This window comes from Panthera leo, chromosome E1 (assembly GCF_018350215.1).
Source record: "Panthera leo isolate Ple1 chromosome E1, P.leo_Ple1_pat1.1, whole genome shotgun sequence".
Taxonomy (NCBI): Eukaryota; Metazoa; Chordata; class Mammalia; order Carnivora; family Felidae; genus Panthera; species Panthera leo.
This window is the reverse complement of record NC_056692.1, coordinates 10,120,197-10,132,492: the sequence shown is the minus strand read 5'-3', so window position 1 is coordinate 10,132,492 and position 12,296 is coordinate 10,120,197. Positions and strand designations below refer to the sequence as shown.

General features: G+C 46.6%; 1 protein-coding gene across 3 annotated transcripts in view; it reads right to left on the bottom strand.

Annotated features, from left to right (window-relative positions):
• Window positions 1-4,665, bottom strand: part of ULK2 (unc-51 like autophagy activating kinase 2) — an 83,602-nt gene extending 78,937 nt beyond the window's left edge. For all 3 annotated transcript variants that reach the window (XM_042917330.1, XM_042917332.1, XM_042917331.1), the window contains exons 1-3: window positions 4,511-4,665; window positions 3,163-3,255; window positions 2,032-2,073 (exon numbers count right to left, since the gene is read on the bottom strand). In XM_042917330.1, the coding sequence (XP_042773264.1) occupies window positions 2,032-2,073; window positions 3,163-3,255; window positions 4,511-4,600 (225 nt within the window). In that variant the 5' untranslated portion in view covers window positions 4,601-4,665. The remainder of the gene's footprint in view (window positions 1-2,031; window positions 2,074-3,162; window positions 3,256-4,510) is intronic.
• Window positions 4,666-12,296: the final 7,631 nt, after the last annotated feature.

Below are 12,296 nucleotides of genomic sequence, written 5' to 3'. Positions count from 1 at the left end.
ATTTGTTAGAAACAATGTCAAAGTTCTCAATTTATAAAAATGTATCCATAAATTTTACATCTCCAAACCTGATGGCCAGGAAAAATAATGTTCAAGTTGGTAAAATTACTGTACTACTGTCTCCATAAACATACAGTAAACAACTAAATTTATAAGGGGGCAAACCTAAAATAGTAGATCAAGACTCTGTTCGCTCATTAGTCAAATGCTCAAGAATATACTTACTTGACTGAGAGGTCTTAACTTTATGTATTTCCAGTAATATACAGTGGATAAAATATAAACATTTTTAATGCAGTCACCTTCATATTCCTGATTGTTTGATAATTCAGGTTTTTGAGTACATGTTCCCCTTAAGTATCTCATTCTACAACCAAAGCTAGTACTTAAAAATATTTTTCTAATGGAATGAAGTTTAAGTACACTCTTCTGAAAAGAAATTCTACTCTGCAATTGACAGGGTCTTCTGTGCTTCTCAAAAAATGGGATATTAAGAGTTAATATTATTTAACAATTTTTGTACCAGGCACTGACTTGTACCACTTGGTGCCCTCTGTCTCCAAAGACCAAGACAGGCTACACAAACAGCTCCGAGGAGAATCGACATTTCAACTAGGGATTGTGAGAGAAGTTGAGTTTTGACTCAAGTTTTTTCTCCTTTCTATGCTGCTCTATCTCGGCTGAAGGAATGAGTCACACCTATTTCAATAGGTAATAAAATACACCCCACAGTCACTCACAACAGTCTGTATGTGAAATTTAAATTGCAATTTTTTTGGAGAGTAATCACACTCTAACACCAAGAACTTTAAAATTACCCTGGTAATTCCAATTCTAGAAACTGAACATAAATAATCTAAGATATGTCCAGAACTTCACTATTATCCCCATAGCACTTTCCTGTAATGGAAAAAAAATGACACATCTTGTAACATGGGTTTAAATACTTCGTAGTATTTCATGGCTGCATGAAAAATGACTATACACAAAAAAAGAAGTACGTTGAAGAACGGTCCATTTCGCTCCACCCCACTAAAATTAAGCACACTGAAAGCAAGGACTTTGTTTTACTCACTGCTTTGTTCCTACACTTAGAATGATGCCTGGTGCATAGCAGCCACTCAAAACCTTATAAAACTAATGAATTTGAGTAATGCGAGTGTATACAGAAAAAATTTTAGCTAGAAACACATACAGCAGAATCACATAACATGTCCATCTACTTTACTGGAATTCAACTGTCCAGACTAAGAAAAACAAAAGAAGGAAATAACGTAAATCATGCACCCTAGTCTGCTTTGAAGTGAGAATCCAGGGGGAAGCTGAGTCGGCTGGCTGCCCTCCCTGCCCCCTCAGTAGATCTCAAATCCCTGGGGCTGTCACACAAGCCGACTGCCATGCTAGAGAAGAGTGGTTTTAGTATTTAAAACCCAATACGCCCCTAAATATAAGCCAACTGCTTACCCTGGTGCCCCACCCCCCCAAAATAGTAATTTTCTCCAAATTGGGGCTTTTCAAAAGGATTTCCAAGGGTAATTTTGTCTGTATAGAAATGTTGCCTTAGATGATAACTTGAGAACCCAGCCTTCCCACCTCCAAATAAAGTGTAACTCTACTGTGATAATCAGATATATCAGGGTGATGAGTATGCAGTTTCCTTGGTTTTACTTATTTTCTAATACCTCTCCAATTAGCAAATGTTGCTTTTGCAATAAGAAAAAAGCTCTAATTTTTTAATAACCCACAACAGTCCTTTCTACATTTATCACAGAAATGCTAGATCTGGGATCAATATTCCTCTACCTGACCTAAAACACTACTCCTATAGTACAACCATACTCATGCAGCACATTATTTTAACCTATCGCTCTATGCTACTTTAAACAATTTATTAACAAACATATAACTCAAACTATATACCTTTCTAACAAGAATAAGGCAGTTTTCTATTTCTATTATGATTCACTTACATTTGTATGAAACAGAAAAGTTCTTTATTGACATGCAAATTTTAAAATAATAATAAGGTACCTGAACATCATAGAGGGCTACAATATTTTCGTGCTGAAGTTCCTGTTAAGGAAATTGAGAATTTAAAATATTCGTTCTAACACATTTCAATATGCAAATAGATATTAAGTATACACACACATACACATACATACATACAATTTCTATATACTACACTTCTGATGACTGGATTAGAACAATTCAATTTACGAAAAAATAAGACGAAATGTGCCTGATCAAACTTTACTTGGGCCCTAAATGTTTCTTCACCACGATCATTTGTTAGACTCTTAACACAGGGAGTACTCTTGTCTACAAAATAAATATCACAGGTAGTATGACTGCAGACTTTCTGGGAGTCTTTTAAATTCAGTATACAACTCTAACAGCACTAAAGGCATAAGTTCCAAAATGCTTTTAAAGAGCAGATAATTTGTCTGAAAGAAAACGAAGCATAATTCTTAGCTCAAAGAGCTAAGAGGGTAGTAGTTTTGATGAAAGCTAGTGTTAGGTGAGGGGTCTATGTTCTTATCAGCTTGGGGAACACTGAGTTACATACATCTAAACTAGTTTCTTCATTGAGCAATTTTTCAGACTTTCTTTACTGAGCAAAGTGCTTTGTGAGTGACTCTCCAAGAAGTATGTAGTGGACAGGATTTTCCACACTCATTTGACTAGGAGACCATTTTTTTCCTCAAAGCATCTCATTGCAATAACACTGCTTGTGAGTGATCTAAAAAGGCCACTTGCAAGGTAGGTAATTCTTTTCAATTTACAAGGAAAAAAGATTCCAACTGTCCCCAGTCCCCTTCTCCCCCAAATACTTAAATGTAGCACGAAAGGGATCAACAGAAGAGCTAAATGATGGATAAGAAGGGCCTGCCTCTTCTCAAACAGTAACACAGTAACTAAGGAAAAGAAATTAGGAGAAGCTAAAATCAGCCTTCCCAGAACCCCTTCTAAGCACTGGCCAAGAACACAAACATCTATTCTTAAAAACAGTTTCCAAGTACCCAAACGCTTCAAAAAATGACAGCAACAGGTGAAAATTCTCAAATTTGGCTCCAACCACCAAAATGACAAAGGATGTCATCACGCACTAATTTAAAATAGGTTTTAACCTACTATGAAATATCACATAAAGAAGCATACCTTCAAGATTTTAATTTCCTTCCCAAGCAGGATTTGTGATTTTGACAAGTTCTTTTTATTAATACTTTTAATAGCCACCTCCCAGTCAGTTTTCTGAAAAGGAAAAATAGTGTTACTCCTGGAAATTATTTCACAGAAGTATAATCTATAAGCACAAAGATGTTTTTAGCCCACTCATATACAGACAATGGAAAGGGTAAATGGGAAGGACCCTGAACCTCCAGCAACAGGAAGATGATTTCATAAATTACAAACTAGTACCTTATAAGACAGCCACTAAAAATAATAGATAGGAAGACCACAAGTGAAACAAAGAACACAGTTTACAACCACTTTAAAGTTATGGAGAAATGCGGACAATAAACTGGAAGGTGGCATTTGATAGCTTGGCAGGATTCAGCTTCCTGCTGAAATTATTTTTTGAGTTTTAAGCTTTTTCTCTTAAGAAAGGAACGCAGTTTTTATTACTCTATCTGATAAGTAACAAAATCAGCCCACTTAAACATGCCTCTTGCCAACAGTCAGAACTACCAAGCCCCTTTGATTATTTCCACTCTCTAGGTGCTCTTCCAAATTCTTTAGATTCTAAAACCTCGTGTGACCCTATTTACGAAACAGCAAAAGCTTTAAAAAAAAAAAATTTTTTTTTTTTTTTTGGAACCTGCTTTCATGTTTACTTGGATTGAAACAAGAAGCGTCCGCCCATCTTTTCCAGCCGCCCATCTAACCCCAAGAAGGGAAGGTGGTACGGGGCTCGAATGGGGTGTAGACGAACCAATGCTGGGAAATGCGATACCCCCGGGTTTGAGAAAGTCTCGAGCTAACGGGAAACAAGCCCGTTTTCCGCTGGGTCTGCAATTATCGACCTCAAAGGCGACAAGCCTTGGCAGCCCAAGGCGCGGAAAAACCTAAGGTGCGTGCTTCCACGCCCGAGCCCCGCGCTGGGGAGGGGACCGAGCACTCCTTTAGGACTCAGATTCGGGTCACGTTCAGGTGGAAAGGCGTGTGTCCCGCCGGGCCCCGGCGGTGAGCCCCTAAGAGCATTCTGGTTACCAGGCTCTCTGCAAACAGGGGAAATCAGAGGCCGAGCGGCCCGTCGGTAGGTGGAGCGCTGCCTAGCGGCTTCGGCCTCAAAACAATCCCCGCCCGACCAAAACAAACCCAGCGACACTGACAGCGCGCACAATGGCAGGCCTCGGGGCGACGAGCCAAACCGGGGGGTGGGGGTGGGGGTGGGGGGGCCGCGCCCGCGGCGTCGCCAAGTTTCGGGACCACCCGGCCTGGCCGCAGCCAGGCAGAGGTGCCGCGGCCCACACACCCCGGCCTCGCCCCGGCGGACGGGGCTCACCTGGCGGTGCCGCCCCCGGAAGACCACCGCGAAGGCCCCGTGTCCCACGAGGTCCCTCTTGCTGTACTCGAAGTCGCCCACTACCTCCATGGCCGCGCCCCCGGGGGCATACAGCGGGCGGGCGGGCAGCGCAGCGCGGCGGGCCGGGATCAGCACCGCGGGCCCGCCGGCCCTGAGCGCGCCCGCGGGCCGCCGGACCGGGGCAGCCGCGGCCCCCGGCCCGGGCGGACGCTCATGCCGAGAGGCCGGAGCGGAAACGGGGTGGAGGCCTCCGCGCGGGGCCGGGGTCAGCGAGGCCTGGCCCGGCCCCGGCCGCTCCTCATGGCCCGGCCCGCCGCCGGCCGAAGGTTCCCTTGGCGAAGCGGCCTCGGCGCTTGCCGGGCCAGCGGCGCCGCAGCCGTCACTGTGCGCCCCCGGAGCCGCGCACGCGCCCGGGAGAGGTGCGGGACCCGGTCCTCCCCATCCCCAGCTCGTCCGGCCGCGTCGGCCCCCTCCGCTCGGGGGGCTGCTGCGGTGGCAGCCGCCGCCCTAGGACCGGCACAACCACCGTCCCTGCGCGCCTCCCTGCCTCGCTGCGGCGCCTAACGCACACGCGCGCGCGCCGGCCGCTCCCGAGCCGACTGCCGGCCCTCCGCGACGTCAGCACGTCTTGTAGGACGCAGCGCCCGCCGAAGCCCGCTCCCTCCGCCAGGAAAATGAGTGCGCGCGCGCCCGGGGGAGTGGCGCCGCCGCGAGGGCGCGTCCCCAGTCGCTCGCCCAGGCGGGAAAGCAGGGTGCGAGCCGCTGGGACCGCAGCTAGTTAACCCGCCGCAGCCTTTGCAGCCTTCGCGCTGGGCCTGGGAGCAGATTCCAGCCTGCCACGCCCCAGCCTGGAGCCCGCTGGGAGGCGGGCGTCGGGGAAGCGGGTCTTGAACTCTGACTGCAGGAGGGACGGGGCGTCCCTGGTGCAGTGTAGACCCCAGGGAACCGGTCGGGGCAAAGGAGCATCTCCTAGAGCTCGGCCTTCCCCGTCCCCTCTAAAACCCGAGGAGGTCGTACCGCCAAGCTGCAGGTCTCCCCCAACCCTTCTGCCTTTACTCCTCGGGGTCCCTGAAGAGATGGTGTCAGGCAGGGGTTCTGCACCTTTTGGGGTCCCTTGACTTCGGTGAGAAGCTGATGACGGCTCAGGACCCTCTTCCCGGAGAAATGTTTATGCACGTAGACAAGGGCTGTAATGAGAAGCCCTGCTCCCCAGCCACCACTGTATCCTGCCCGTTTGACCTCAGGCTTACCTTTGAATGGCTTTAAGGGAGTTTTCTTTTCCTCCTGATTATTTATTGAAGGTCAAGTGTCAAGAACTGATTTGTCCACTTTTCCTCAAGGAAATGCCATACGAGACCATATTATAAACAGTAAGCTTGAACATGTCGTAGAGAGGCGCCTGGGTGGCTCAGTCGGTTGGGCGTCTGACTCAGGTCATGATCTGACTGTTTCATGGGTTCCAGCCCCCTGTCGGGCTCTGTGCACTGGCTGCGTGGAGCCTGCTTGGGATTCTCGCTCTCTTTCTGCCCCTCCCCCGCTCATTCTCTCTCTCTCTCTCTCTCTCTCTCTCTCTCTCTCTGTCTCTCTCAAAATAAATAAATTAAAAAACATTTTTTTTTAAAGAAAATGTCATAGAAAACTCAGACCCCACACCATACCCTTTGGTTTGGGTATTTGCTCTCAGGTCATCCCTTACCACCAGAATTACATTTCCCACCCCGGGCCCATCCCAGAAAACTGACCTGAAGGCTGCCCAGAAACCCTAAGAACCTCCAGGTGGAATTCTGAGAGGAATCCCCTCCCTTCCTCAAACCTTGAACATGTAGGGTCTTGGATCTCTGCTCTCACTACTGTGCACACCTACATCATTCTATCCCTACTTCAAAATCTGGCCCAGGTGAATGTTAGACACTGTGGAAGTCTGGAGCCTTCAAAAACTAAAAGCAAATGAAGTAAGTTTGCACAGAGACACAAAAATTCATCTGGAGATAACTCTTTACCTGTTTGAAAGCTTCTCTGTTTGTAAATCTTTAAATATGGACATTTAAATTGGATATGGGATTTAACGTGCCAAATCCCTAAAAAAAAGCTCTTCAGGAGGCACCTGGGTAGCTCAGTCTGTTGAGGGTCTGACTCTTGATTTCAGCTCAGGTCATGATCTCACAGTTGGTGGGTTTGAGCCCTGCATCGGGCTCTGCACTGACAGCACAGAGTCTGCTTGGGATTCTCTCTCTCTCCCTCTCTCTCTCTCTCTCTGTGTCTGCCCCTTCCCCACCCGTGCTCTCTGTCTCTCTCAAACTAAATAAAGTTAAAAAAAAAAAATAGCTCTTCGGGAATATGTATCTTAGGAGCTGAAAAAAGATTTTTAATGTTTGTTTATTTTGAGAGAGAGCATGAGTGGGGGAGGGGCAGAGAGAGAGGGAAAGAGAATCCTCAGGAGGCTCCATGATGCTTGACCCAGGGCTCCATCTCGCGAACTGCAAGGTCATGACCCGAGCTGAAATCAAGAGTCCCACACTCAACGACCGAGCCACCCAGGTGCCCCATTGGTTCTATTGTTTCTACTTTGCTGCTGCTGCTGCTTTGAAATTCTTGTGTATAGTTCACGTGCAGAGCTTTGATATCTACATATGCGTGAATTTATAATAAATTATGGAAATAATCCCATAAAATGAAGAGATGGCAAGATTTGGATATATTTCTTAAAGCTTTTAGAAATAGCATAACCACAATTCTTCTGAATCATAAACACAAATCTTCTGAAATTATACCAAAAATAGACTTCAGCCTAGGAATTTTATGATATTCTGATAATATCACAACGTCAAGGAGCATCTTTCCATGTCATGCAAGAATCAGTATAAAATTTGCATTTCTCTTAAAAAAATTTTTTTTAATGTTTATTTATTCATGACAGAGAGAGAGAGAGACAGAGAATGAGCGGGCGGGGCAGAGTGAGAGAGGAACACAGAATCAGAAGCAGGCTCCAGGCTCTGAGCTGTCAGCACAGAGCCCGATGCAGGGCTGGAACTCACAAACTGAGAGATCATGACCTGAGCCGAAGTCGGATGCTTAACTGACGGAGCCACCCAGGTACCCCATAAAATTTGCCTTTCTAAAATGAAAAACAGAGTGCCTAGGTGACTCATTCGGTTCAGCATCCAACTCTTGATTTCGGCTCAGGTCATGATCCCAGGGTTGTGGGATCGAGCCCTGCGTCCAGCTCCAGGCTGAGTGTGGAGCCTGCTTTGGATTCTCTCTCTCTCTCTCTCTCTCTCTCTCTCTCTCTCTCCCTCAAAAGTAGATAGATGATAGATAGATAGACAGACAGATAGAATGGAAAACAGTTTCATTATTTCAACCAAGATATCAAGTAGCTTATTTTTGCTGTTGCCATAACTGTTATACCCAGACAGTCCTCACAATTTGAATCATTGGAAGTTAAAACAGCTAACCACATATTTCATAGGAATGGCCATAATATCCTGTTAATGCCAACGGGCAAAACAAAGAATATTTGCAAATGTCACTGAGATAAAATGCAAGGAACATCATGAGTCAGTTTTCCAAATAAAGCATCTGAAATAGGAAAACTCCTAAAAGAAATACGTTATTGATGTGATGATAAAGAAAATGAAAAATGTTTAATTTCAAAAGAATTTTAATCAAACACTTACACAGCTTTTAGACCTGTGAGGTCTAAAACAGAATGCAACATCTTCAGCCATGAAGCATTTACTAGAACTTCAAAAAAGAACAGAAACGTATCATTGTGATCTAGATCTTTGCTCCCTCTTATGGACCACGTACCTACTGACCTGAGAAAACAGTGTGCCAGGTGGGTTCTCCAGAAATAGGCGCTGAGTTGGGGTGCAAGATGATTATTAGAAATTAACACAGGTGGTGGCAGGGGCTGTAAACAACACTGGCGAAGAGGGAACTGGGATGCAGGCAGGGCCACCCCAGCAGAAAGCTCTGGAACAAAACGTCACACTCGACCTGCATTGAGCCAAAATGCCCCAGCTCGCCCGTCACCTGATGGGGCTGCCCCGGCTGCTGTGAGCTCAGGTGATCTAGGCTGCTGTCAGGCTGAGACCCTGAAGGAGCAGAGAGCTGGAGGCAGACCGTAGTTCCCCAACTAAACAGCACATCCTTCCTCCCGCAGAGGTCTGGACGGCACATCTCCAAGTCGACAACAATGTTTTGGAAAATTTCTGTGTCAGGCTGTAAAATTTCTATCAGTGTCAATGACGTGTCTATTGTTTCCCAGAGAAGTATGTTTGTTTTGCCTTGGCTTTTTTTTTTTTTTTTTTATTAAGAAAAAAGAGTTTATTTTGGAAACTTTCAGAGTGCTGCTGTGCTCCATTCGTCCATCTGTTTATTTGTCCAGAAGTACCAGGCTGCGGGGCGCCTGGCTGGCTCAGTCAGAAGAGTATGTGGCTCTTGATCTCGGGGTCGTGAGTTCGAGCAGAGATTACTAAAACAATTAAATAAACTTTAAAAAAAAAAGTACCAGGCTGCTAGGGTGGGCCCAGAAACTACACCCTGGCTGGGCTCTGAAGCTCAGCTCCCGGAAGGCTGATTCCAAGATCAAGCCACAGGTGGAATAGTAAGGTATTACATAGTGATGTACTCATCCCTGGACTTGGGTGGGATAAAGAGTTTGGAAGGAGGCTGGAGGAGGCAGAACCCAAGCTTAGCGCCTAGCAAAGGGGTTAGACTTCCTGAAAAATTCCAGGGCTGGAGGCTGAGGGGCAGGAAGGTTCCAAGAGGTTCCAAATTCTGGGCTGGGGTCCAGAGCTATTCAGGTGGGGCCGGGGGGCGGGGAGAAGAGGAAGATGCTACAGTTACTTTCGTTCACATCTCCAAGCGATCTCGCTTCCCTTTGCAGGGTCACCTCACGTTCCTGACTCAGCAGGAGTGTCAACTCTCTAAGGCTGAGTGTTGGTTCCCTGGCTGTTCCTTCTTCGCAAATCCACCTGCCCGCCGGCAACCAGCGTGAAGATACTCCAGCCACACCCACACCCACTCGTCCTTCCTCTTACCCAAGAGGCGCCGTGTGGGGAACCTGGCCTCATCACTCAGATAGTCGATGAAGGCCCGAGGGGGTGTGGTGAGCCAGTTCCCGTCACCCCAAGACCAAGCATCCTAAAGCTCTTCCCCCTCTGGTGGGAGCTGGACAGGGGAATGGGGGAGAGGGAAGGAATGAGACAAGCAAGTCTCAAAACAACTAGCAAACAAAGGCACAAACCATTTGCAGCCCCACTCATTTCCTTCTCCCAGCAATGGGCCAACCATCCTGCACCAGATGGTCTGGGAGTCTGGACCAGAGGGTGCAGGCTGGGGGGCCGACCCCATGTGTCCCGGCTGCACCATTCCCGGCTGTGACCTCCGTCCCCTCCACGCCGTCTGCCTCGACCTCGAGCTCATCCCGCTCTCTGGCTGTCCTAAGTGTGGTGGCTCTGGTCCTGCACTTTCTCTGGGTGATGTGGGAGGCCGCCCCTCTCAGAGCAGCCCCATGTCCGCTCTGGAGGTGATGGAACATGTCTGCAGCTCACCTGGACCAGACTCCCATCCTCCTGAACACATCAAACCCCTTGGTCGCCAGCTGCCCAAGGAAGCCTTCCTCCTCATCCAACTCCTGGGCCCCATCTGCTTGGTGGGTAAAGGTCCAGACAGGGAGCCCTTTATTCGCGGAGGTGTGCACTGCTGAAGGACTGCTCCGGTGTCCCCCGAAGCCGCTTGGCTTTCTCCTGGCTCTACGTTCCCTGAAGTCATCCTCCACAGCCATCTGCAAGGCCGGCCGGCCGGGGACCCCAGCACGCGTGCGCATTGCGCATTGCGCATTTCCCCCCAGGCCTGCCGTCATGCGGCTGCGGACCCCACATATGGGTATTTTAATAGTGTAGTCAGAGTGCAAAATTGAAGACTCAGAAGATTGTTTAACGGTTCTTAGGAATGATGGAGCACTAACAGGAGTAGCATCTTTTTTTTATTAGTTTTTTTTTTTTTTTTTTTTTTTAATGTTTATTTATTTTGAGAGACAGAGAATGAGCAGGGGAAGAACAGAGAGAAAGACACAGAATCCGAAACAGGCTCCAGGCTCCGAGCTGTCAGTACAGAGCCCGACGCGGGGCTCGAACTCACATACCGCGAGATCATGAGCTGAGCCGAAGTCGGACGCTCAGCCGACTGAGCCACCCAGGCGCCCCGCATCTTTTTTTAAAAAAACTTGTTTAATGTTTATTTATGTATTTTGAGAGAGCGAGAGAGAACAAGTGGGGAGGGGCAGAGAGAGAGAGAGGGTCAGACAGAATCCCAAGCAGGCTCTGCACCATCAGAATGGAGCCTGATGTTGGGCTTGAGCCCATAAGCCACGAGATCATGACCCGAGCCGAAATCAAGAGTCGGGCGCTTAACTGACTGAGCCACCCGGGCGCCCCCAGGAATAGCACCTTAAAATCATATCTTTAATTTGATGGCCAGTGCTCCAGAAAAATGGTTTCAATGAGAAATATGCATATGAAAACTTGATTGGGTTTTGTGTCCCTGGTCCCAGTGCAATGCTAGAGGGAGAAAATCTAGCATTTCAGAGTTTTAGAAAACCTTCAGATGTTTTCATTGGATGCTTAGTCACTGTATTCAGTGATCTCTGGGTGATGCAAGAAAGTTGCAAACCAAGTAACTCACTTTAAATCTTCCCTTGATAAATGTTGTATGTACGAGCCTGTGTCAAATAAACAGCAGAGAGAATGAAAAATAGTATCTGAGAGCAGGGAGGGAAATAATGACAGCCGGATGACGACTTGGATCTTGTTAGCCAGCCTGTTACTATCCTAGAATGACAAAGGAGTTAAAAAATTCTATCAGGCAGGGCGCCTGGCTGGCTCAGTCAGCGGAGCCTGCGACTCTTGATCTTGGGGTTGTGAGTTCAAGCTCCACGTTGGGTGCAGAGATGGCTTAAAAAATAAGATACGGGTGCCTGGGGGCCTCAGTCGGATAAGTGTCCAACTTCGGCTCAGGTCATGATCTCACACTTTGTGAGTTTGACCCCCGCATCTGGCTCTCTGCTGTCAGCACAGAACCTGCTTCAGATCCTCTGTACCCACCTGTCTCTGCCCCTCCCCCAAACTCTCTCTGAAATAAACATTTAAAAGAGTCTTCAAAATAGAATGAAATACAGTAAATGCTATTGATCCTGCTCTACAGAGTTGGATAAAAATTGTAGAGTGGGAGTGGCTAAATAAATAATAAATACGTGGGAAAGTTTATGTGTTTGGGTTTAATAAGCGAAATTACGTATTATCTATTATCTATTACAATAGAACACTCAGGACTTTACAAGATAGACTGATAGAGCTTGTATCTTACAAGCTGATAGATCAATTCAATGGTCCTCAAAGTGTGGACTCCTGAATATTTCTGACACTTTCAGGGGTTCTGTGAGATCCGACCATGTATGTGTTTTCTTAAAAACATGAAAATATGAGTTGCTTTTATGTTGTATTAATGTTGGCACTAAAGGCACAAACATCCCTTTTCTTACTAAATTTGTTTCAGAAAACACTTATTTTTCATAACAATATGTTTTTTATGTTCACTTATAATGGGCTCATTATTGTCTTTAAATAAATTAAGAATGAATCTATTTCGCATGTCTTAGTTTTAATTTTAATTTTATTGTTTTTAAAAAAAGATTTTATTTTTAAGTTATCTCTGCACCCAGCCTGGGGCTTGAACTCACAACCCCCGAGATCGAGAGTCG